The following is a 27,015-nucleotide window of genomic DNA, read 5'->3' as shown; positions in this document are numbered from 1 at the left end:
TATCTCCATCTCCGCTCTACACATGTCTAGCATATCTCCATCTCCGCTCTACACATGTCTAGCATATCTCCATCTCCGCTCTACACATGTCTAGCATATCTCCATCTCCGCTCTACACATGTCTAGCATATCTCCATCTCCGCTCTACACATGTCTAGCATATCTCCATCTCCGCTCTACACATGTCTAGCATATCTCCATCTCCGCTGTACACAATTCCTTGTGCTTTTTTCAGCTTCTGTTCGCCTGTATTCCACATACTGTAAATATACACATTTTCGGCAGCTATTTATTAAAGGGGAAGTGCATCGATTTTTCGAGTAGGGTCCAGAAGAAAGACAATTTGATATCGGTTCGAATGGCATATCTCTCGCTTCCATACGATGAGCCAAACTTGCCAAATCGCCAATTGTATGCTCACGTTGCCATAGCGACCAGCGCAGTGATGACGTATGAAAGGCTTAGCTCCTCCACAGAGAAGGTCGATCACTGCAGAAATAATTGGTCATTTTCAATTTTCTTATTGTATTCACAATGTGAAAGAAGTGCTGTGTTCAATGCTGTTAGTGCCGTGAACTATTTATCGCCCTTCTCATGCATTTCCCTAGGCTGACTGTGCCTAGGAAATGGTTTCCTCCAGGACAAGATGCTTAGAATTCGCAATCTCTCCTGAGACATTTTCAGCAAACTTTCAAACCTACGACATTATTTCATTCGTCAATCTCCACCACCCGTCGTCTCACCTGGCTTCAGAAGATGTTACGAGAGATAGGAGAGTCGCCAGGAAGCCTCACATTCATCTTCAGGAAGTGGAAAGAGCAAACGGCATGGTCCTTGGTTGGGGGAAATGCTGAACGTCTGATTTGTCCCAACCAAGATTCAGCATTTTGTTCGTCACTATTTTCTAGGGTGAAACGATTAGTTCGAATATTCGAGTATTCGTTCGAAAATTTCAAACGAGTGAGTATTCGAAATTTTGCACTCGATGGTTGTTTGTTTTTGTTTTTTTAGTATTGTAGAAAAGAAAAGGACATATGGATACGAGTTAAGAGTAACTCTCCATCACTGTAACCAGATACTAGATACAGTCAGAAAGTGCAACAACTAGGCACAAAACTGACAGAGTGCTGAGACATTCGACGTCCTGACACCTAGCTTCAACACATCTCCGTAGCGCTAACCGACAGCCTTCCAACTTGGAAGGTTCAAGGTTATGAAAAGACCAAAGAGGGGAAGGCAAGTGCAACGAAAACGAGCAAAAGCTACAGTCCCAACGGAACAAAGAATGTCGATTGTTACTGGACGATGACGATACCAGTACGATATTTGACAAAGCGGTCTAACTACAATTCGAAGCAGCAAAGCAGCACACCACCCAACTTGGGTGGGTCATAAATATCAAAGATAAGTAAAGAAAGGGGAAGCTTTGCGAAAACGAATTGTACAAGCCGAAAGCCAAACTCCTACAGTACTCCTCATGCATGACATTGTGATGGACTAGTTGACTACAAGTATTGGCATTCTATTTTCAAAAACTTCTGTTGTACCGCTCATTGACTGGTATGCATGCATTATGCATGCCTTTGAGTCAGTATTTTATGACTTGGACGATGCGATCACCACGGCAAGTAACGGTAGTTTGTTAATATGAAATAATAAAAGCACTGGTGAAAATCGTTACTTTACACTCTGTACAAGACGTTGGCGACTTTTGTTCTATGTTCACAGATAATTTCTTCCGAATTGGTCGAGAACTCACAAATCTAGCGCTTTTGAATTTTGATAAAATACTCGATCGAATATTATGAATGAGTGATCGATTGGTCAAAATAGATACTTGTTTCACTCCTACTATTTTTCGCTTGTCTGCTGGTGTCTCCGCACTCCAGCTTTCTCCTGTCGGTGTCATGTCATGTCCCAGTACACAAGCGAGAGGACTACAGTGAAACCGGTCTAAGGCGACCCCTCAAGGGACCTCTCAAGGGACCCCTCAAGGGACCTCTCAAGGGACCCCTCAAGGGACCTCTCAAGGGACCTCTCAAGGGACCCCTCAAGGGACCTCTCAAGGGACCTCTCAAGGGACCCCTCAAGGGACCCCTCAAGGGACGACCCCTCAAGGGACGAGAAAAAGTGGTCGCCGTGGCCAGGTGGTCTTCTTATCCAGGTTCAGTGGGCCATGTGACCATATCCACATGTGATACATCATTTTGATCAGTGCATCACAGTGCACACACCTATGCCACTCTACTAGCACGACTCATGTGCCTGGGGTCCTCAGACCTGTCAAATGCCGTGCATGCACCATGTACATCTACATCTACACTTCCTGCACTGATGTGTAGATCTACCATGCCTGGTGCACCATGCAATGCGTACATTTACATGACTAGCACTGTGCAACACGGTCGCGGGTGGGTGGTCGTCGGTTGCGTTGAGTGAGTGGTCGCCTTATCCGAGGTGTTTAGAATGTAAATGCGTCCGTGACAAGGAAAAGTGGTCGCCATGGTCGAGTGGTCGCCATATCCGAGTGGTCGCCATTACAGGTTTTACTGTACTAACAAACAGTTCACTGCACTTACAGCATTGAACACAGCCCTTCTTTCACTTCGTGAATACAATAAACCAATTGAAAATGACCAAATTCTGCAGTGATTGACCTTCTCTGTGGTGGAGCTAAGCCTTTCGTATGCCATCACTGCGCTGGTCGCTATGGCAACGTGAGTATACAATCGGCGATTTGGCAAGTTTGGCTTATCGCATGGAAGCGAGAGATATGCCATTCGAACCAATATCAAATTGTCTTTCTTCTGGACCATACTCGAAAAATCGATGCACTTCCCCTTTAATTTCGGCTATATTCGGCACCAACCCAAAACGGCTAAATTAAAACGCCGATGAAATTTTTCACAGCATCTGTCGCACTATACCATGCCCTCTACCCCACGCCGAAAATCGTGAAGTGCCGAAATTTTGTATATTTACAGTAGTCAAAGAACAGTCTAGGCAATTTCATCATACCCAGATCAGTGTTTCATTTACGCCCCCGGGACTATCTCGGCACCATTACACGGTCAACGGAAAACTACAACAAAGCACAAGTGGAAGAGGCCGCTATTACGACGGAAACAAAAGCAAAGAGTTTAGGAAAATATATCCTACGTAGAACTCACCCCACTACGCCATTCTGTACGCTGGTTGCTGGCATGGCAATACCAGGAGGCATCATCGAGGTGCTGGCACGATGGCCAGGCACGTTCGTCGGAGCAGCTGAAAAAGCTGTACCACTTGCCGCTGGACCATTGGACGGTGAGTTGTTTTTTCTCATTTTCAATGGAGGACTTTGGGGAGTTGCATGAAGCGCTGATGACGAACACTCCTCACTGGTACTACTATTCAGCAAACGGCGCCTTTTGAGCTGCAGCTGTGGTCCTGACGCCTTCAGATCACCAGAAGGCCGATACTCACTGGGGATCGCCTCAGAAGGCAAACGTCTGAAACAATCGTTTGAAGAATGCTGCATCACGCCATCAGTGAAGGAGGGTGATTGCAAAGTGGGCTGGGAGTTGTACGCAGCCAGATTGTCCGTTGGCCTAAAACAACAAGCATGAAAGGTGGTATTACGATTTACAGAGTCCATACGCCGGTACAGAAATAACCTATGCCAGAGACCAGGTTGTTTTTGCTGCGCGTATTACCAACAACAAACCATACACACTGTTAATGTCTGGGCAGTAAACCGACTACGATGTAACCACATAGCAACATAACCCTGCCTCTAATTTCTGTTGAACTCGGGTGATCCAGTGTAATCGTGGATATTATATTCAAGTCAGTGAAAAGGTACACAGGGACTCCAATCTGCCCTAATTAACAACAAGGCCTACCAGGTTGGTTCGAACAACAACAAACGGAACAAGCCTTACAGTCGTGATCTCCTTGGGGTTGAGGGCGTTTTGCAACCGTAAGTGCTATAAAACCCGACGCCAGACGAATCAGCACCTGGACTAGCTGCATGGATAGGATAACAAATACAGAGAGGCATTGGTCAGATGATGAAGCAGATATGCCATCACTCTTTACAGAAAATATGTTTGAAATGCTATCACTTCTTTAATACATAATAATAATAAGAAGAAGAATTGCAAAGGAATGCTCTCCTTGGCTCGACAGCTATCCTGCGCAAGGTCCTTGATTTGTGTGGGGTGGGTGGTGGAGTTCTTTCGGTTCTATTTTCCTCCAAACCCTCTCGTGTTCCCTATGATCGATAACAAATATTGTTTGTTTCTCTCCGTTGTTTACCTACCATCATATTTTAACATTCATATGATGCATGACCCCACCTTTGGCTGCTGGATGCTAGCCCGGTGGGTGCCAATCTCCGGCCTTCGGCCGAGTGCTGATGGATAATAATATAGATGACATACTCACAGTGGGCAATGTACTGCGAAAACAAAGGCAGACGGTTTGAACCGCCATGGGTGCTTTCCCAAACGTTCTGGTTCCCCATTAGCCAAACGTATTGGGAAGCACAATACAAGTCTGCAGTCAAACACTGTTCAATACAGAAGAGTATATCAGCCACAACAGTGGGCATGCGCCTATGCAAAGCTTGTACCGACTCTTGTTCAGAATCAGGCCAAGTACATAGTGTACCCAGCTCTACGTATAAATTCTAGATGCGAGGTCAACCGAGTGTAGTGCGCTGTTTCGTACAGTGAAATTGCATCACCAGAAATGACATAATGCTGAAAAGGAGCCGTGGCGGAAGTTTATACTCTTGCTGGCAGGGAGAAACAGTTGAGAGCTCATGCAAGCTCACTTCTCACCCCCACCCTCACACACACACACACACACACACATACGCACACACACACCAACATACATTGCCTGTCAGCAGGTTTCGGGGTAGAAGCCGCGGCAGCGGCGGAGTTGGCTAATATTTTCATTGAACGAGAGTTCGTGCTGCGGTATCTACAGAAGAATAGCAGCAAAAGAAGATGTTGGTGAACAAGGAAAATAGGAAAATAGTTGTAGCCACCAATCAGCCACTAGTCACCAAAGAACAGTTAGATATAGCACTCATATGTATGATAAAAACAAAGACCAGGGTTATGTGGCAGTCGGACATCCTGAAACCAGGCTCGTATTCAAAACAGGCGTCTACATGAGGCATAGTGACAACTTACAAATAGCAACACTTTTCCATGCCTAATCCAGGGTCAGTATTCGCTAGGCTGACTGGCCACAAGCTGATCAACATATACACAAGCCAGTGCACAGGGAGTGACCAGTGAACAAGCTAACGCCAAAGTTTGATTCTGTAGAGATCGACGCTCATCGTGTTGGTCCAGTTAGTGACAGCGAACCCTACAAGCAGTATACGGGGGGAACCTGGTGTAAACGAGTACTTACTCACTCACTCTACTTCCACAGTTAGGATTGGACAAAGACGACGGGCTGTTACTTGCCGATGGCTTCTTACAAGCTAACACAGGCAAGAAACAAGGATGCAAAAGAAAAACAGAAAGTTAAAGAATGACTCGGACCCTGCAGTGATTGCAAGCTATTCTGGATTATATGAAGAATGTGATGTCAAACATATCAACATGTTTGGCGTAAGCTGTGATCGTTTTGTCGCATCCGGATCAAGATCCAGGTCCCAGATCCACTGCAACCCTCTGAATCAACCGATCACATTTGGAACACACTGCTACCGTGACCATGCTGAGGTAAAAAACCAAAAAAAACACGTTCAAAAAGTTACTCCAGGTTCGTACGCGTAGTACTCATGTGCATGGTGCAACGCTTTTCCACGTGCATGTGTACCAAATGTGTATAACAATGATTCTTACCTGCCAAACACGTACAAACGTCATATTTGGCAAAAATGAATCCGTTGGAGCCAGTCAACCCTGCTCCCGGGGCAGGGTTGCTCGCATCCAAATCCGAGGGATGTGGATCGCGATTCGACCAATCGATCATTTAGATCTGGATCTAGATCCAACCAAACGATCACGGCCCTAGTTTCCTAACTCTTGCCAGCTTTTTCGTACTGAAAATCATGTTTTTGTGATGTATTTTGGTTTTGTTGTTAGTGCTCGAGCTCGTGCATGGGTGAACGGCACTTTTCTACTGATCTAGGCCCTGGTTCTTTCTATGCTCTCCGGCATTTCGGATAGCGAGCCTGGGAACAAATGAATAGACTGACACAGGGAGGGTCAGGGTGGGGACGTTGATATGTTCGACATCACATTCTTCATTTAATCGCGAATAGCTGGTAACCACTGTGTGTTCTGGGCCATTTTGCTATTATACTTCAGAATGCGCTGTCTCCATAGTAACTGCTGCTTTTGGGGTGGCCTTTCCGAAAAAAAACGAGTTCTGGTCAGAATAGTCCATCTTCGAGCTCAAAGCTTGAGAGGCATTTCAGCTCCTTGCTCCTCTCCTTGGCTTTTTTTTCTTCTTCGAAAAAAAATTCACGGTTCGCGTGAGACTCGGTTTCTCTATATAGAGGCCAAGTTTTCCGCATCCGTAGGAACGCCACCACCCTTCAAGGATCAAGGCACAGATGCAGCTCCTAAAGCGGTGGGAGGTGAGTAGATCAGCTCACCAGCATGTGGTCAAAAACCGAAATCCCATTCACTGCATCCATGTTTTCCTCGTGCCAGGCCACGAGTTCCCAATTAACTGTGGGTCTTGGAAAAGTCATCACTAAATGTGGTGGAGCCGACTGAAACTGGCATTGAGCATTTTGAGACTGAACAGAGAGAGAGACAGGCTGAGACATATAGACAGAGAGAAAGACAGACACAGAGTGCATGAAGCATACGTGAATGTTGGACCACACATACTTGCGTGTGGCGCGTGTTTCCAGAAGTGTCAGGGACGTGAATTCTCCATGACTGGCTTCGTGCCAAAATTATTTTCAGAAATCCCAGAATGCGCAGGCAATCTGGAATTCTCAGATTACGCAAATCCACAGAATGCGCGGAACATAATAACCATAAAAAGAGTGTACACGTTCCGTGCAATCTGAAGTTTCCAAATTGCCTGCGCATTCTGGGGTGACACGAAAATATTTGTGGTATGTAATAGATTGACTAGTAACTGTCAACGCCACCTCATCTCTCTCTCTCTCTCTCTCTCTCTCTCTCTCTATTCCTTTCGTGATATCTAACGTATTTACTGTTGATCACTACGTATTATTACTCTTGAACTTCGTATTATTTATTCACGCTGTGTTCGTGACATTCTTCCTCTTTCCAGTATTATTGTGCGTGCACACGATGACGTAGGTCGCCATTTTGTCCGTGTCATCTTGGTGCGCGAGCCTTTATCCTTTTCTCTAGCTCTTTTAGTTTGAGTTCTTCTTGTGCAAAAGCAAGTAATTAGTCCAATGTCGAGTGGGCTGTGAGTGTTGCATGTTGGGCAGTGCAGACGGGGTAGTTCACAACATCTGGTGCCGAAACCCGGGAGTTGTTGAAGGAACGTTTTAGTCTTGTGAGCTGGCTTTGTTGCCAACTGCACGATGTCGTTGAAGTTGGACAATTTTCTTCGATCGTTCAAAGGAAGTGGAGACGACTTCGAACGGTTTTGGGAGAAAATCCTAGTGCTGGCAGATATCCAGAAGTGGGACGATGAGTCGAAACGAATGAAGAACTTTCCCCTGTTTCTGGAGGGAGATGCGTTTCTAGTATACTCCAGGTTGGCTTCTGGTGATCGAGCCGACCAAGATAAAGCGTTGAACAAATTCAGGCAGTCGTTTTGCCTGACGAAGGCGCAGTCCTACTCAGCATTCACGGCGAGGAGACTTCGCATAGATGAGTCGCCCGATGCCTACGTGGCAGATCTACAACGTTTATACGCGTTGTCAGGTCACCCTAATGCTGATGACAAGGACTCGTTGCTGGTGGAGCAAGTTATTTCCGGACTGTTCAATCAGTATGAGCGCGAGCTGAGGCTCACTATGGCCGGGAAGGACCTAACCGTGTCCGGGTGCCTAGAGATAGTGCGTGCCCTGCGTAGTGCAGAGCGAGATTCCAGCAGCACTAGTCATGTTGTGGCTGCTGCAGCTACAGGTGGCGCAAGCCAGAAGACCGCTGAAGTTTGCTATGATTGTGGCGAAGTTGGCCACATCAGGAGGCAGTGCCCGAAGCGGCGCAATCGAAAGGGTCCTGACAGTGATGGAAGACGGAATCAGACTGACCGGCAGAGCAGAAACCAGCCAGTGTGTTTCTTTTGTGACGAACCGGGTCATACGAAGCACAACTGTCCTGAGCGGAAAGCTTGGTTGGAACGCAAGTCAGGGACTGCTGCCCCGGTCGTGAGTTTGGCGTGTGCCGTCAACGTCTGACGGCGACTGGGCAGTCTACTGTGACGCGTCTGACAGGGCAACTGGCGTTGTGCTGAAACGCAATGGAGACATCATTGAGGATGGCACGTGGCTACGTGATGCAGACGACAGGAAACACATCAACGTCGCAGAACTCGACGCGGCGATGCGTGGTCTGTCACTGGCTGTTGAGTGGGGCCTGGAATCAGTGCGGCTCATTACTAACTCCAAGGCTGTATTTGGATGGCTACGTCAAGGTGCTGAGAATGTGTGCCATGGTCGCGTAGGAGGCCTGCATAAGGTGCTCATTGGCCGTCGTTTACAAGTGGCAACTAACCTGATGGAGACCGCACGCCTGAATGTGCGTGTTGAGTGGACGCCCACTGAGAAGAACCCAGCTGACCAACTGACTCGTGTTCCGGTGCACTGGGCTAAGTGGTGCAGACCCGATACAGCTGCTGAGATTGGGTTGAGAAGCTGAATGAACCGGCTGCCCGTGTACACGATGTTGTGGAGACAGAGTTGTCTGCATCGAGCCCTCCACAACCACCCAGCAGCACCCAATCACCCTACGTTCCCGGTGATGCAGTACTGTTCCGACGCCCCGGGCGTCACTAGGCCTCCGCGGAATATGCTCGTATTTTTACCGATAATTCCTTTGAGCATTGCTCAAAATTTCGACCGATTATTCCCGTAATTCCACCAATAATTCTCACAATAATGCTTTTTTTCTTCCCTTTTTTGCAGATACCGTACCGCGTGCGGTTTTTTTGCCACTTGTACGGGCAAAAACAATCACGGTTCGCGTGAAACTCGGCTGGAAGCTTTTTTTTCTTTCTTTTTTGAAATACCGGGCGATCAACTTCAGGATCACAAGCTTTTTGGTACAAATCAGGGTGTTATAAATGGAAATACTTCAAGTAAATTGAAAAAAGGGGGGCATTGCTCAAATTTTACCGATTATTCCACAAAAATTGCCAATAATTCCCGTTTTAAAAATCACACCGATAATTCCCGAAATTATGCCGGCACATTCCGCGGAGGCCTAGGCGTCACCAGAAGCTGTTCCCACCATTTGAGCCTGGCTGGAATGTGAAAAGATTGTGTCACCATCTACTGTCGTGATCAGTCATGCCAATGGCGCAGAGAAAGTGGTCAACATTGACCTGCTGAAGCTAGACTCAGCTCCTGTAATACCAGACTCTGAGGATGTCCACAGCGCCCAGCCGAACCCTGCCGAGAGTGATAGGGAGAGTGACGCAAGTGATGGCGGAGCCGTTGGCCTGGAATTTGACGGCGGAGACAGTGATTCAGTCCCACGCTATGATCTCCGTGCCCCAGGGCCAGCTAGCCGTCGACGCCCAATGCGATATTGTTCCTGAGTAGTGGTGTCTGGAGGGAGAGGTGTAATAGATTGACTAGTAACTGTCGACGCCACCTCATCTCTCTCTCTCTATCTCTATTCCTTCCGTGATATCTAACGTATTTACTGTTGATCACTACGTATTATTACTTTTGAACTTCGTATTATTTATTCAGGCTGTGTTCGTGACGTTCTTCCTTTTTCCAGTAATATTGTGCGTGCACACGATGACGTAGGTCGCGATTTCGTCCGTGTCATCTTGGTGCGCGAGCCTTTATCCTTTTTTCTCTAGCTCTTTTAGTTTGAGTTCTTCTTGTGCAAAAGCAAGTAATTAGCCCAATGTCGAGTGGGCTGTGAGTATTGCATCTTTGGCAGTGCATACGGGGTAGTTCACAACAGGCACGAGACCTGGTACGGTAATCCGCGTCTCGATCTCTGAGCTTCCTTGACACTTCTGGGAACACACCCAAGTACATGTGGTGCAAAATTCACGTGTGTGGTTCATGCAATGTGTGCATTTCACTGAAAACCTGAAGAACACAGCAAATTCATGTGGGGTTCAATCTGTGGACGCAATCTGTGTTTTGTTGAAACGCATGAAGAGCACAGTGATTTCCGTGTGGGGCGCTATCTGTGGACGCAATCTGTGAATATTGTTGAAAAGCATGAAGAGCACAGCGAATCCATGTGGGGTGCAACCTGTGGATTTCGCTAAAAGACATCCAGAGCACAGCGAATCCATGTGGGGAGAAATCTTCAAATCAAATTGTCTATCTGGAAAATCCCAGATTGCACAACCCTGCACGGATCTGTTGGGAATCCTCAGATTGTGCCGCGCAATCTGAACACTCCCAGGATATGCGAGCCATCATTATCTGCGCAATCTGAAAATTTCCAGGCAGAATGCGCAAGCAATCTGCAGATTAAAACTCGGATCTTGAGCCAATAGTTTTAATTATTAGCACATGTCACGTGACTGTTTCCTTGGATCGGGCCAATCACTGATCTGTATGAGCGGGCAATTAATCGGTCCAACGCCCGCGTCCAGAGCCCATCGTCCGTGACAACCCTGACAGTGACACTGGACGCGTGAAATCTACGGGATTTCAACACGGTGACTGTGTACAGAGTCAGTGCAGTGTACATGTGAATGAGTGTTTGAAAGTGGCGATCTCAGCTTTTCTTTTTCTTTCCTTTCAAGTGTTGTTTCACACGATGTCGACTTTCTCCTTTAGTTTTGATTCTTTCAGGTTAGTGTCTTCAGCAATGTTAGGCTGAAAGTAATAAATCCATTATGGCATGGTTGGTCGGGCAATTATGGATTTCCAGTGCCCTCACTTGTCGGGCACTGAAAATCCATTATTGCCCTCCTAACCATGCCATAATATATACTTCAGAAAAGAAGAAAGGACCAACCACATTATCTGACTATATAGTATCTCGTTATCTTGGTGGACTGTTAGTCAAAGCTCGTCACGTATTGGTCCCTTCTTCTTTCTAAATTAATCGGCAGATCGTGCAGGTAATCTGGGTATTCTCAGATTGCGCAGCGCAATTTGTAGATTGCGTAAAATCCCAGATTGGGCGGAACATACGTATCTCCAGGCTGTTGACCTATGAACGTATCTCCAGGCTGTTGTTGACCTATGCACAATGTGCAGTAAAACCTGCCATTACCGGTCAGGCTCGGTGCAGCGGAAACTTTCCAGATGTGACGGATTCCTCCCGCACGGATGCAGGGAGGTGCGGCACTTTCGACTCACAACATACGTATCAAATTGATCTGCGTGACGTCGCAGCATTATCAATGTCTGCGTACAAGGAGAGTAAACACACTCACAACGTGCGGGAACGGGTTTTTTTCCCGCAAGCCTCACCACTTATTCTACTTTCACCATTACGTTCACAAGTTCATAAGTACATAAGTACTGTACTTGACTTGAGTAGAGTTGTTGTCATTGAGTAATCTGAATGCTACGTTGACACCACCACCGCTGCCTATTCACAGTTCAACAATATATGTCAACCACCAGCATATGACCCAAGTGCAATGGAGAAGTTAGATGCATACAACACGACGTCCACGTTGCAGTCGCCCTCCTTCTCTGATGGCTTGATGCTGAATTCTGAAAAAAAGGCTTCACATTCAGGCTTCTGCCTTCTGGGACAACGGACAGGCAGTCTAGGCTTTCTGCTGCAAGTCCGAATGCTACGTCAACACCACCATGCACACTTGAGTTGAGTAGAGTTGTTGTCATTCCGTCGCGTCAAGCATCCTCTTGGCGATGCTCAGCGATGCTTTTTTCTCTTTTTTTTTGTGCAAAAGTCTAAAAGAAAAGAAACCAGCAGCTTGTGCCAAAGCATGGATGATGGAAACCTAGCGGAACCTTTTCGTCTAGAGCGAAGAACTGCTTGAACACAATGGTAGACCGAGGCAAGACGAGGGAGAGCGGAAAATACTTAACGAAAATGGAAACTAGGGAGTCAACATTGATCTAATGCAAGCTTGCAAGCCAGATAGAAAGCGGCCTGAAACAATGGATCGGTCAAACTGTCATCTGTTACAGGCTAACATGGGACATAGCCCAATAAATCCTTTCCGCATTCCAAATTTAACAGAATGATGCTTGCTGTAGTGACTGGCTGTGCGGCAATGCATTATGTTCGTCCAGTCAGGACAGGATGCCGCTTGGCACAACGTCCGGCAAACAAACAGCACACACTGTACTTGCATACCAGTAGCGTACTGCCCACAAGCTTGTGGCAAAGAACATTTGGCCCGCCATGAACTCGTACACACAATGCACAAAAGTTTGGCAGAGTAGATTCACAGACCGGGGCACTTGCCCTCTGAAAGTAGTTAAAACGTTGAGACAAGATGAAGATGCAGAACATAAGCAAACAATCGATGGTAGCACCAGAAAAAAACACATACCTTTCGTCTTGCTCTGCACCGTTAGCAACTTCTCATGCAGCACACCTAAATTTTCACGAGACTGAAACTTGAGAGTTTGGAGAGGATCTCCAAAGGTCATTAATATCGCACGCTTGCTCTGCACGCACTGTAACTTGAAGGACTCCCCTGCACGGAGCTGTAACACAAACACAAACGCAAACCCCCACAAAAGAGAGCTTAAGATGCAGTCAACATGAACGTCAACATGTGTAGACGGATACTCTTGTCAACATGTCACACAAGATGTAATTCTTTGTGGACAATGGCACAACTTTCGATCACATATTTATCTCCCTCACCTAAGCAACCATCCACACGGCCATCATGGCAATATTTTCTGTGCTGAATCAGACACCAACCAGCTATCGCTAGGCTATGCTTTATATTGGCCAAGTCCCACTGAGCATGTAATAGTCGCCTGATGATTGCATTGAGCAAAAAACTCCGAGTTGCGACAACTCTGTAAAACTCCATTGTGCCTTTTGTGTGGAAGTATAAAAGCAGAGAGAAAGGACCAAGGAACTACAAGTTACGCTATACTGTCCACTAACACCACCAGTTACTAAACAATCAGCTCATGCGTTAACAATGTGGTGTTAGTGGACAGTATAGCGTAACTTGTAGTGTTCCTTGGTCCTTTCTCTTTTGTATAAATTAATCCTTGGCTCTCAATCCGAGTCCATAAAACCAGAGCGTAACACTAACACTAACCAGGTACGATGTCTGGAGGCCACAAGACGCTTGGAACTCGAGCGCATACGAACCACTACCCTTGTCCAACAAAGACAACTCTCCAGTTCTTGGCGGACTGACTCTAGTCGAGTTGCACTGCGAAATCGCCAGGGTTCCTTTATACCCAAAAGCTTTGGTTTGGGTTGCCATTTTGTTGCGTAACTACGAGCGCAGCGGGGCGCAGAAAGTAAATAAGTGAGGAGGCAACAGCTCAAAATCGTTTGTAGTCAGGGTTGGGCAGGTAAATACAGCGCCACACTAGCACTTCAGACAGAAGGCTATATAATAATAAAATACTACCTAGATCTACTACAAAGACGCACTGAAATTGCTTCCAGAGGCATGTGGGTACTGCGAGTGGTTTCCCGCGTTCAAGATATCCCGCGCCAAATAATTGCAAACCAACAATCATTTTTTTACGATCATTCGATATTCTGCGATAAATTTTTAGGGAGTTGTAAAATATCAGCATTTTAGTACTCCAAGTGACGAAAATTATTTTCGTAGGTGATCTGCTCTACAAAGTACTGACAGCTAGTACTGTACAAAATGTAGCTCTGTTTCGGTCGCGTTTGGTTTGTACTAAAAATTAGGGCTGAAACGATCGTGGATTTTCACGTATCGATTACTCTTTAGTTTAACGATCGAGTAATCGGTTATAATCGTTAGCAAATAGAGTCATAATTCTGTGCAAACATTACCAGATTACTCTGTTTCCACAACTATGCCTTCATAATACCAACAAATCTGCATTAGTGAAAGGGTAGCTCCGAAACATGGCAGTTTTGAAGTCAATTTAACCTCAGAACATGAACCATACCCCTGGCAACTGCATACTCCCAGCGGAAACTGATTCAAACTTCACAAAACGAGGGTTTACAGTACTTTCTGGACACAAATTAAAAAAAAGCAAAATAATCGTAATCGGTAGTCTAAACGATTGCTCGATCGTTAGAGTTATCAAACGAGTACTCGATGATTCGGTATAATCGTTTCAGCCCTACTAAAAATTGTCACTGAGGCCCGGCCAGACAGATCCTGCCGGCCCTTTGCCTTTGGGCAAAATATTGAAGAATTGAAAGAGCGGAAATTGCCAGCAAAATCGGAGCAAAATATCGAGATGTTGGGTAAAATCGATGCCTGATATACATAATCCTACACAGTTGCGAGGGCATGATGCTCTGATCAGGCCCGAGGTCTGTGAGTGATCTTGCCCGAGGTCGCGACGCCCAAGGGCGTCGCGACCGAGGCCCGCGGCAAGATCACTCACATGACCGAGGGCCTGATCAGAGCGGCATGCCCGACGCAACTGTGTAGGATTGCGCTTCAGACAAGGCCCACCTCACAAACAACAAGGCCCAGTACAGTAGAGAGATTCAAACAGAAAGAAAGCCTTGACGGCAAATGAGTTGATGTCACATTGTGTGCAGTGACCATCACAAACAGCTATTTGTTTGGTCGGGACTTTCCAGTTTTGAGATGAAAGTATTCAAGTACAGTGAAGGCAGTAGTAACGTTAGTACCAGTAATATGACGGATTCGGAATAAACCCGTTCTTCGAGTTAGATGATTGCCAGAGTAAGGTTCAAATGCGACGGTGCTGAGAAGCTGCAGCCTTAGGGCAGGTACAAAATGTACTTGTGGAGGTCTGCTTCCCTTGTGTACGTTTCGCCGCGAGAACTTGAAACAGGACCGGCTGCAAGGTCGGTTGGCGTTTCTGGTCTCCCTGCAGACGTTCAAGACAGTAGTACATAATTTTGGAGAAGGGAGACAAATTTTTAGTCCTCGTCGGAGATGTTGCCCAAGGCAAGGACTTCGAAAAATGGTAAATGCGCATGTGCGGCGCGATGCTGTAAGTGCTGTTCTTGACCGGCTAAGCGGTCAAGATCGACTGATCTTGACTGCTTATTCTGGCCGCTCATTGGCCGTCTCCTGGCAACAAGCACGTGCCATGTCTGAAGCTTGGATCATAGCTCGCCAGGAATAGGGCTTGAAAGTGATGACGTCAAAACAGCCAGGGAGTAGTAAGTTGACCTCAGATTTCTATTTTTGGATCCACTAAGGTGTGACTTTGCTATTGCCTAAGTATGTGGGTGCATAGCAACCCACTCATGTGGCATGCAGGTGTGACTTTTATTTTGCCACCAGTTGTAACCCTGCCCCCAGTAGCCAAATCAGTCAGTTTCACTGGCTACATCACCATTCTGTGGGTTAGGGGGTGATTATATGTGCAGCTCCAGCCCGGGCTGGTCGACAGGCGGGCCAGCCCGCCTGCAACGGGATCTCGGGGTTGTACACAAATCCACACAAAACCTGTGGTGCGTTTACATGGCAAGCGGGCTGGCCCGGCGAGGCGGGATCCCGCCTCGAGGCACCCGGGATCCCGGCTAGGCGGGCCAGAAAAAGCACATATAAACAGACCAGCCCGGGCCAGAGTTATATTATTATGGTGTCTACACTGCGTTCATACTACAAAATAGGTACTTTTACCTTTTGAGGGTAGCTATAAAGAGGATTCCCGATATTGTCTTGAAAATCTATGAAGCTTTTTGTACAGCAACAAGAAGGACGTACAGTGAGCACTGTTTATTTGTCGACATGCATGATTTACATTAAAGTGGAAGGGGAACTACTTGCAAAATACTTTGATATGGACAGCTAAAAATGTGAAAAACAGGGAACTTGAAAGAAACGAGGTGATACAACACACCAAACATGTGCCACAGCGCGAAAAGAAATCAGCAGAAGAATACTTCAAAGTACATTGTATGAGAAAAAAAGTTTTTAGGTTTATAACCTGAGTATGGCCTGCAGCCCTGCGTTTCAGCCCGGGGCAGCACACTACAGTCGTAGTGTATTTGCTACATACTCACAACGGGCTGGCGTGTGCTCAGCGCATATAAACTCACTGCGGGCTGGCGACCAGCCCGGCCTTGCACATGTAAACACCCTTGGCGGGCTGGCCCGCTTGCTCCAGCCCGGGCTGGAGTTGCACATATAATAGGCCCCTAAGACCGCTTGAAATGTGCTTGGATCCATACAAAAACTGGATCCAGTTTTTGAATTTTTGAAATTGTTGCTATGCTGTGACGTAGCACTTTCAAGGCCTATCGCATGTCCTCACGTAGATCTACATTCAAAATCAACATAATTTTGCGAATCGACCTTTTTTTCAGGATCACTTTTCAACGAGGACGAAGCAAAGTCGGCCGAACGAGCCCAGAGGAAGAAAATCACCCTCGAGGCCTCTCCACTTCACCATCACGATACTGACATACACACGTAGATACGAGACGAAACAACTAAAAAATCCACAAGAAAACTGTACGGCCATCTTCGCGCTGACTTTGATCTGAGAATTTCTATCACGATCAAAAATGTACGAGGAGCACTCAAAATAAGCTACAGAAGTACCTTTATCACTCTCTACTCCTTTTTCAAGGCACAAAAGTCGACTCCACTTTCAAACCAGGAACCAGACATATCAGTGGTCCTTTTCAGCTGCTCTACGAGCGCAGGAAATGTTCACCAAGGCCAGGGTCGCAGAGCAGCATCCATTCCAGAAAAAGAGCTAAAATGCGAGTGAGACTGCATGCCAGCTGAGTACATGAGTACAGTCTGTATCGGCTATAGCGTACCCTTTTGATTTCCGTGATTTTATCACTATAACCAATGCATCACTATATTGATTGATTGATTTTTGAAAAGGCGACGAGGAGACAATAACTTTATTAATGCGATTAATAGTATAAGTGAAGCGGACATTACAAAATGATGAATGAGTTTGTTTCTCCGTATAGCCTCTATTGTGAGACGATTGTGTTGACGGCTACAGATCATACACCTCGGCGAGGATCGACACTCCTGAATCGCTGTGGTGTTGGCTCGAAGAGCACTCGATTATTCCAACAAACTACAATACATGCAAAGAAAAACTCTCGGGAAACAAAAAGGCAGCGCAGCCAAACAAAGGTACAGCTAAAACCTCATGCCGCACGCACAAGAACACAACAACCAAAAAAGGCTACACGGTGCCAAGGCTGGCTCAGCAAAACCGACCGCAGCGGAACCTAAAAGGTAGCCCGCTGTACAACTGCGATATTACATCAGGCATCAAGGTGCCCCCAAGGGGAGCACATGAAGACAGTAAGATGCCAGGAGATAAAGGTCAAATCACAGAGAACCGACAGCATGACCGCAATGGCAATCAGGAAGAGAAAGCAAATCGCAACTGAACATGACATGAACGTGTAGACTAACTCCGTGGCATTCTCGCCACGCCATTCTCCCCTTCCTGATGTGTCTACGGAGAGATACATCACCAACACTCGAAGTGGAAAAATGAAAGAAAAACAGAAAAGATTGCCTGAGTTGCTAGTGCTCAAGCAAACAGAAACAAAAAAAAAGAGAGAAGCAAGAGAGAAGCAAGAGAGTGAAAAGACATGACCATACGTCAATGGCGATGGTCCAATGCTGTTGCCACTCAGTAACTCACTGACATGCTTCCAGCGGGCAGATCTTGCTTATTGGGCGACGTAGCGTGGTGTTCTTCACCTTCACGTCCACGACTCGTACCAGCCCGTCACGTCCTGGGTGAACATCGACAACTCGTCCCAGCTGCCACTGACCACGTGGTGTGTCTTTGGCGAGTAGGATAACGACATCACCGACTTGCACGTTGTTGTAGGGTTTCTTCCATTTGGCACGACCACTCAGCATGGGCAGCCATTCTTGCATCCATCTTGCCCAGAAATGTCTGACCAGCTCCTGGACTCGTCTCCAGCGTCTCCTCAGGCTAGCTGCTGGGTCATCACCGGGTACATCAATACTGTGGCTCGCGTCGCCTAGCAGCAAGTCACTTGGAGAGATAGGAGTACAGTCTCTGGCATCTGAAGATACCGTTGTCAAGGGCCGACTGTTGATCAGGTGTTCTGCTCCAATCGTTGCCGTCACTAACTCCTCATCTGTGATGTCACCTGACTTCAGAATGGCGTACAGTGCTCGTTTGGCAGCCTTCACCATGACCTCAAATGGTCCTCCGAAGTGCGGTGCTGCGGGTGGGTTGAAGTGCCACTGAATCCGTTGACCGTTGGTTGCCTTGATGATCTTCTTCTCGTCCAGTTCTCTTCTCAACTCGCGTAGCTCGGTTACTGCACCAACAAAGTTCGTGCCATTGTCAGTGAGCACCTCGTGTGGGGCGCCACGTCGTCCGACCATTCGGAAGAAGCAGTTCAGAAAGCTTCCAGTATCAAGACCATACGCTACTTCGATGTGGATAGCGCGTGTGGCAAGACAGGTGAAGATGCACAGCCATCTCTTTGCCTGCGCTCGGCGTCCCTGCTTGGTGTACATCGGTCCTGCAAAGTCGATTCCAACCCTTTCAAACGCACGGGTGCCGGGTTCAATCCGGAGTGTTGGCAGTGGCGCCATGAGCTGCTTAGCAGGCTTGGCCTTTCGGCGTTGGCATTCAGGACATTGACGATCCACTTCCTTGACTGCTTCGCGTGCACCGACAACCCAGAACCGCTTTACTAACTCGTTCAGAACTTGATTGTTGCCGAGTGCGTGATGACCGTTGCCATGGATCCGCGTGATCACAAGCTTAGTCGTTGGATGCGTCCTGGGAAGGATGATCGGTGAGATCGTGTCAGAGGGCAAGAAGTCCGCGTACTGAAGTCGACTCCTTGCACGCAGCAAACCACTGTCATCTAACTGTGGATGGAGTGCTGCAATCTTGCTCTGGGAACTCACAGGTTGTCCCTTCTTGATGGCCTTGATCTCATCTCGGAACTCAGACTCTTGCGCTGATTTCACCAGTATCAACTCAGACTCACTCAATTCGTCCACTGTCAATTCACCCAGTTCGCGGCGTTCATGTGGCGCTCGAGCGTTGTGAAGAAATCTCATCACCCACGCCTGCACACGAATCAAGCGCTCCAAATCAGAGTATCGCTGCGGTTCCAGTCGCCAAACACTGGGCTCCGTTGCGCCTGTGCCCTCATCATCAGTACCCGTCTCAGTGCTGCTCATCAGAACGGTCTCCTTCATGGACTTTGTTTCCTTTGCTTGGGCTGTAGGTAACTGTCGTACTGGCCAGTCATCAGACGGCTTGGCCATGAAGCTAGGACCGGTCCACCACATACTGTCCGGCGTGAGCGATGTTGGGGCGCATCCTCTCGACACAATATCAGCCGGGTTCTCTGCCGTAGGGACATACCGCCATTGATCTGGGCTGCTTGCCTGGTGAATCGTGCTCACTCTGTTGGCAACGAACGTCTTGAACAAGCGACTCCGGCCACGGATCCACCAGATCACGTCCATACTGTCAGTCCAGTAGATGATGTTCTGCGGGTTGATCTGCAACACCTTGGCTACTTCGTTGGCCATTTCGACTCCCAGCACAGCAGCCATCAATTCGAGCCGTGGGATGCTTGTGGCGGTAGTTGGCGAAACTCGTGACTTAGCAGACACAAATACGGTGCTGATCTCGCCGGAGGCGTAGCGGATACGTTGGTAGATGACGGCACCATACGCTAACTCTGATGCGTCGCCAAATACGTGAAGCTCGACATCTTGCGGTGTAGCGCCTGCAATGGCCTGCAAGCAGCGTGGCACTTGAATTGAGCTCAGTGCAAGGAGATCCTGGAACCACTGTCTACAACGTGAGCTCAGTTCGACGGGAAGCACTTCGTCCCAAGTTGCACCGCTAGCCCAGATCTCTTGCATCAGTATCTTGGCACGGATGATCACCGGTGCCAGAAATCCTAGCGGGTCGAAGATCGTCGCGATCTTTCGGAGGATGTTCCTCTTCGTCATCATCATATCGTCAGGTGGTATGACAGCCTGAAAGCTGAACATGTCGCTGTCGCTCAACCAACTGATCCCTAGAGTCTTAATCTGGGATGGGCCGTCTCCGTTCAGGCTGAGTTGCGTTGCCTGATCCTCTCTGGGTATGTGACCCAACAGCTCCGGAGCATTCGACAGCCACTTCCTCACTGCCATGCCTGCTCCCTTCCATGCTGCTGTCACACTCTTGTACAGGGCCACACCCTCGGCAATTGTAGAGACTGAGTCCATACCGTCGTCCATGTAAGTTGATTCGAGCATCATCTCGGCTGCACGGGCGAATTCTGGATCTAGTGTCTTAGCGTGCTCTCGCGCGACCAGTTGCGCTAAGAACGGGGAGCAGTTCAGACCGAATACCACCCGGTTGAATTCGTACACATCTGGAGCTGACTGCGAGTCTGTATTCCACAGGAATCTCAGATATGGCCGATCTGATTTTCTGACTTCAACCTGTAGATACATCTCCGTAACATCACAGCCAATGCAGATCGGATGCCGCCGAAATCTGAGCAGAACAGCCGATAGATCACGTTGTAACTTCGGACCGGTGTGCAGCAGGTCATTGAGGGCGGTGCCATCATGCTTAGCTGACCCGTCGAACACAATGCGAACTTTCGTCGTACTTTTGTCCAGTCGGACAACCGGGAAGTGTGGAAGGAGCCACGATCCTGCTTCATGTGGGTTTGCATTCACCTTCACCACGTACCCTTTTCTCACGTAACTCTCAATGGTCTCTGCATAGCGCTCTGCAACTTCTGGGACCCGTTTCAGCCTCTTCTGTGTTTGCGCAAGTCTCTTCGCTGCCATGTCGTAATTGTTGGTGGGCCGTGATGCATCTGCCCGCCATGGCATCCCGACACAGTAGCGACCATTGGTGAACGTCATTCGTTTCTTTGTCGCTGTCAGGACGTCCAGGTTTTCCGGTGACATGGGGTGTTCTGGGCTGGTCACTTGCTCAATTTCCCAGAACTGTCGCAAAGTCTTATCCACACTCAGAAGGGTCTCGCTGCTGGCGATGATAGCGCTGCAGCAGTGGTTTGTGCCCCCGCCACGGCTAACCCCTGCTCCGACGCAGGTCCATCCGAGAGGTGTGAGACGCGCGATGGGCTCTCCGGCTGGTCCAGACACTTCATACAACGCACGGTGAAGCTCGGCATTGTCGACGCCAATCATGGCCAGCAATCAAGGACATCTGAGAGTTGTAATTTTTGTACTCCTCCGAGGTGTGAATTTTGGCGTGCTGGGCCAAGCACAAGGAAGCCAACTGCAAAAAAACTGCAGAAAATCGTTGTTGTTTGATCCTTTGGTGTAATCTTTGTTTCTAGTCGAAGCTGGTTGCTGTTTGGAGCAGAAACGCTGAAATTGACTATTTTCTGCATGTACTCATACATGTACTCATGTACTCAGGCATGCAGTCTCACTCGTATTTTAGCTATTTTTCTGGAATGGATGCTGCTCTGCGCCCCTTGGTGAACATTTCCTGCGCTCGTGGAGCAGCTGAAAAGGACCACTGGTATGTCTGGTTCCTGGTTTGAAAGTGGAGAGTCGACTTTTGTGCCTTGAAAAAGGCGTAGAGAGCGATAAAGGTACGTCTGTGGCTGATTTTTGAGTGCTCCTCGTACATTTTTGATCGTGATAGAAATTCTCAGACCAAAGTCAGACCAAAGTCAGCGCGATGATGGTCGTACAGTTTTCTTGTGAATTTTTTAGTTGTTTCATCTCGTATCTATGTCAGTATCGTGATGGTGAAGTGGAGAGGGTGATTTTCTTCCTCTAGGCTTCGTTCGGCCGACTTTGCTTCGTCCTCGTTGAAAAGTGATCCTGAAAAAAAAGGTCGATTCGCAAAATTTTGTTGATTTTCAATGTACGAGATGACATGCGATTGCTGGCTATGTGAGCAGCTCGATCCTTTCAGGGGTGGCCGGTTCCGGAAACGGTATATCAGCCAAGTGCTCATAGCCAATCTTCTTGCTACTCCAGTCCGTTAGCTGCAGACGTCCTGTTACTTGGTTGGGAGTTGTGAGTCCGACTACGGTTGTCCCTGATTGACCGTTAATATTGGCGATATCGAACTCCACTTCCATGGATTTGAAAGTGCTCCGCTTTCCATTCAGCATATTGATAGTCATGTCATGCTGCTCACCACTCATTCCTAGCGCTGTGGCAACGTCTTCATGGATGAAGGTGTTGGTACTTCCGTCGTCCAGAAGCGCATTGACGACGAGCCGCTTACTACCGGACCTGAGAGCGACAGGCACAGTGCGTAAACTGGTGTAGCTCTTCTCGGCTGTTGCATTGCTGCATTGCTGGGGGGACTCCCCTTCCGTTGGAGTCTCATGCGCTGTTGCGACGCCACAGTGTCCTTGTTCAGCCTTGGTGTTTGCTTTGTCATAATTCCTTTCCTTGCCATCGGCTCTCGGCTTCTTCCTGATCTCAAAATCTGATCGTGCCAAGCCGTGTAGTAGACGATGATGATTCCGTTGGCAACCATCGACACCACAAGTGCGAGTTCGAGGACACTTGTCGCCTCTGTGCCCTGTTCCCAGGCAGCGATAGCACAGGCTTAATTCCTTTGCTCTTGTCCACCGTCGGCCTGTGTCGTGTCCTTTGAAGGTGGAGCATTCCCAAATGCCATGGCTCCCGCTGCATTCTGGACAAGTGGCGCGAGAGGATATGAAAGAAGTCTCCTCGTCTCGTGCCGTCTGTCCGTCTGCCAAGTGTGTATGAGCATTGCTCTGCTGCAACGAGCGATGGCTACTTGGCCGGAATGATGGTCTGCTGCTGTCAAAGTGACGGGCAGTGCCTGGTGCTGTTGCAGGTACTGCTGCTGCCACGCCATGTACCGCCTCGGCTGCCACTGTACGGTACTCCACTTCTTGCAGTGTCCACTCAAGAAGCGCTACTACCGTTGGCTGCTGTCGGTGGTCAACTAACCAACGTTGGTAGTTGGTGAGCATCGACTCTGCCAGTTTTCGCTGTAAAACTCTGTACAGGGTGCCATCTCCGAGCTCTTGGTCTCGGCCTGCCTCGCGTAAGTTGAGGATGGCAATGTCGAGCAGGTCACCAAAATGCTCGAGGTCTTTGCTGCTCTTCACACTGGGGTGACTTTCTAGTTCATCCAAGTGGAGCGCTAATTGACGACGTTGTCCACCAAACTTCCGTTCGAGTCGCCGCTTGGCTGCCTCATAGGCCGCTGCTGAGTGTCCGAGTCCGTCAATAACTTTCAGCGCGTCGCCTTTCAGGTACTGGCGAAGCTGCAACAGTTTATACTCAGGTGTAGCGGGTGCCTGGTCAATACAAGCTACAAAAGCTGCACGCCACGCGTTGTACTGCCGCTTGTCGCCGGAAAACTCTGGGACCGCAACACGCTTGAGTTGTCGCCACATGTCTGTTCCCAACGCCGCTGGTCCGGGCGATGCTGTCACAGACCTCGGCATCGAGCTTGCGCTAGCTGGCACAGCGTGTGGTGCTGACATTGGCACTGCGGACATTGGCACTGCGGACATTGGCACAGGTGCAGCCTGTGCTGCTGAGACTGAGACTGCTGGAAATGCTGATCCTGGAGCAGACCATGATGGAGCTGCTGATACTGGTACTGGAGCAGCCCATGCTGCTGACATTGGTGCGGCTGAAAACATTGCTGGTGTAGGTACAGCAGATTGCAGAGCTATAGGTTGAGTGGCAGTCTGGCCTACTCTGGTCTTGGCTGTTGGCAAGCTCATCCCAGACACTGGCAGAGTGGTATGCACAGTTGTACTTGTACTAGGCACTGCTGGTGCATGCCTGCTGCTAGTCCTGCTGCTAGTCTTGGTCCCAGTGGCAGCGCTGACTGTCACAGTGCTTCCCATACCTATCACTGGCCTGGCCTGCAGGTAACCTGGTGGTGGTGCATTGGATGCTGCCAAGTAGTTGGTACTGAAACTGGCACCTGTACTTCTGAAACTAATGCTTGTCACACTGGCCTGTGGTGGTGACAGGTTGTTTGTGGTTGCAGGTGACAACCCTGCAGTGGTGCTGGTACATGTACTACAACTACATGACACTGTACTGTTACTAGTGTTAGTGGCAGAAGTACTAGCAGATCTACTGCTAGTGCTGGACTGAAGCGCTTGGTCTCCGAGACTGAGGCCCGCTACGTCTGCTCTAACTTTCACTTCACTGGCACTGGGCTGAGCACCAGCTTCTCTGATCGCTGTGTGCTCCATATCCACAGTACTACTACTATCTGTCTGCAGCGCTAGCGACTCCACTCCGTACTCAAATTCCCGTGCTCCACCAGCATGTTCATCGCGTTCATCAGCGCTGTTCTCATCGACAAGAGCAGTGTGCCTATCCAGGTAAGCTCGCAGTTTGTAGATTTGAGTTTTTCTGGACGGACTTCCAAAACGTGTACTGGGCGTGACAAAACTGCTGTATTGCCGACAGAAGTCCGCACTTCGTTCCATCGCGGACGTATATTTCTCTTCTGTTTGCTCCGCATCCTCAGATAACTTGCGTAATTCTCCCAGACAGTCTGGGGTCTGCTGAACATAACTCGCCAGGGTCCTGGTGACTCCTGCAAGTTCGTCCATGGCTCCTTGCAGCAAGGAAACTGCTTTCAGTACTGTTGCCTTGTCCGGCACAGGTCGCGTGTCGACATCTACCAAGACCAACAGCCCCCGCCTCGCATTCGTGAGCTGCGTCTTCGCTGCCGACTTCCGCAGCTTCAGGAGCTCGATCTCACGCTCCAAATCATGGCATTCCTCCGAGGATGCCATTCTCAGGCGAGGATCCTAACCTAACGACTAACCGTCCTCTGCTACCAAATGTGTTGACGGCTACAGATCATACACCTCGGCGAGGATCGACACTCCTGAATCGCTGTGGTGTTGGCTCGAAGAGCACTCGATTATTCCAACAAACTACAATACATGCAAAGAAAAACTCTCGGGAAACAAAAAGGCAGCGCAGCCAAACAAAGGTACAGCTAAAACCTCATGCCGCACGCACAAGAACACAACAACCAAAAAAGGCTACACGGTGCCAAGGCTGGCTCAGCAAAACCGACCGCAGCGGAACCTAAAAGGTAGCCCGCTGTACAACTGCGATATTACATCAGGCATCAAGGTGCCCCCAAGGGGAGCACATGAAGACAGTAAGATGCCAGGAGATAAAGGTCAAATCACAGAGAACCGACAGCATGACCGCAATGGCAATCAGGAAGAGAAAGCAAATCGCAACTGAACATGACATGAACGTGTAGACTAACTCCGTGGCATTCTCGCCACGCCAACGATTTTCCCTGATGATAGTCTCAAGAAAATCGATTAGGAACAACCATTTTAGATACATGTATTCTCATTCATCATTTTGTAATGTCCGCTTCACTTATACTATTAATCGCATTGATTGATTTTTATTTTCATCGTAAGGATTGTCCAAAGGCCACAGAGGCCTATCGAGGGGCTCTCCTGTGTGCTGTGTAAGGAAAGGGAGGAAGAGAGGAGGAAGGGAGATGAGTGCAGTGTATGGCTTGTTAATCAATACTGTCGGGAGAAAGCGGGTATACCAGAAACAGAATACATACAAGTAGAAAATTCTTGCATGAGGGATGTACGGAATTGCCGGGGTGTTCAATCTCCCGAATACACGTGGGTAATGATATGCGATACAATCGTTTTTTTTCTTTTTTCGATCGACACATGAAAGGCAAAGAAATACATGTACAGTAGGTATCGGTTATAGCGTGGGTGTTTGAAAAACGACATTTGATTCTTATTGCCGATATTTCTTACACACGATAAATCACGTGTGACATATCATACATATACATGTATGCGCGCACGTTTGGCATGTGGACACGTACACATGATACACACGTACACGGATCAATCAGACTCGCGGTCGTGCTAGGCGACTGCGGAGCAGCGGATACGAGAGAAGTTGGAAGAAAGAGTCCAACTGGACAGAAAAGTGATTCTCCAATGCTCCCTTGGACATAACTCTCTTTTTGTGTTGAATATTATTGTATTGAGTATGCACAGAGCACAGATGTTATTACTACAGGCGATACACTTTGCACTAATCTGGCATATTTTGCTACACAAAATCCATTCTTACGGCCGATATATTCTACTATGCGATAATACTGCTTGTAAGAATAAATATACACATAAAATATGTGTTATGATTATGAAAAAATGAGTGTTCATTCTTGTATGCAGTATATTCTTGTTTATCACTCTTCTATATCGACCTCCACTAATTCTCGTGATCCTTGACTGGTCCTTTATTACATGTCAGGTGACCATTTCCAGGTCTACAGCCAATCAGCGACCAGATAGAGCGGGCAATATTCCTCCATACAAGCCCACTCAGGCGGTCCAATATTACACGATATTGCCCGGCATTTGACCCCATACACACTGTACACATACACATACAAGTAATACCAGTTGGATACATGTGCCTCGTAGTTTTTCGTACCATGATCCCGAATTCCACGTGTGAAGGCAGTGTACGTTGATGAGTACATCAAATTAGGGAAGTATGCGTGTAATAAATGTGTTATTAGCCTCGTAGTACGGGCAATACCGGCTACGATACCTGCCCTCACGGCTGACGCCGTTCGGCTGTCCCTCCAGGAAATCGCGATTCCACGGATGCAACAAATTTCGCGATTTTCGCCCAAACCCGCGATTTTCAGCAAAATCCGGGATTTCCCGCGTTTTTTGTTGTTTTCTGCACTATATCTCACATTTTCTGCACTTTTCACGCAGTGCTTTCCATGATCCTGTAGGTTATTTG

The 27,015-nt window shown here is 48.0% G+C and overlaps 2 protein-coding genes across 3 annotated transcripts in view; both read right to left on the bottom strand.

The window, feature by feature from the left end:
• The window catches only part of LOC135806603 (ubiquitin carboxyl-terminal hydrolase 37-like), a 62,268-nt gene that overhangs the window by 27,481 nt on the left and 7,772 nt on the right, over positions 1-27,015 (bottom strand). Inside the window, exons 1-6 of one of the 2 annotated variants that reach the window (XM_065320808.1) lie at positions 13,363-13,717; positions 12,631-12,787; positions 5,413-5,485; positions 4,883-4,971; positions 3,924-4,008; positions 3,171-3,590 (exon numbers count right to left, since the gene is read on the bottom strand). In XM_065320808.1, coding sequence (XP_065176880.1) covers positions 3,171-3,590; positions 3,924-4,008; positions 4,883-4,971; positions 5,413-5,485; positions 12,631-12,787; positions 13,363-13,533 — 995 coding nt within the window. In that variant the 5' untranslated portion in view covers positions 13,534-13,717. Of the gene's footprint in view, positions 1-3,170; positions 3,591-3,923; positions 4,009-4,882; positions 4,972-5,412; positions 5,486-12,630; positions 12,788-13,362; positions 13,718-27,015 lie in introns of those variants that run through there. The other variant, XM_065320809.1, reaches the window with a different exon arrangement.
• Positions 17,875-21,402, bottom strand: LOC135808925 (uncharacterized). Its single transcript, XM_065322178.1, has one exon. The coding sequence runs from the start codon at positions 21,400-21,402 to the stop codon at positions 17,875-17,877; it is 3,528 nt and encodes a 1,175-aa protein (XP_065178250.1).

The sequence above is a fragment of the Sycon ciliatum genome, chromosome 1, assembly GCF_964019385.1.
Source record: "Sycon ciliatum chromosome 1, ocSycCili1.1, whole genome shotgun sequence".
Taxonomy (NCBI): Eukaryota; Metazoa; Porifera; class Calcarea; order Leucosolenida; family Sycettidae; genus Sycon; species Sycon ciliatum.
This window is presented reverse-complemented; position numbering and strand designations above follow the sequence as displayed.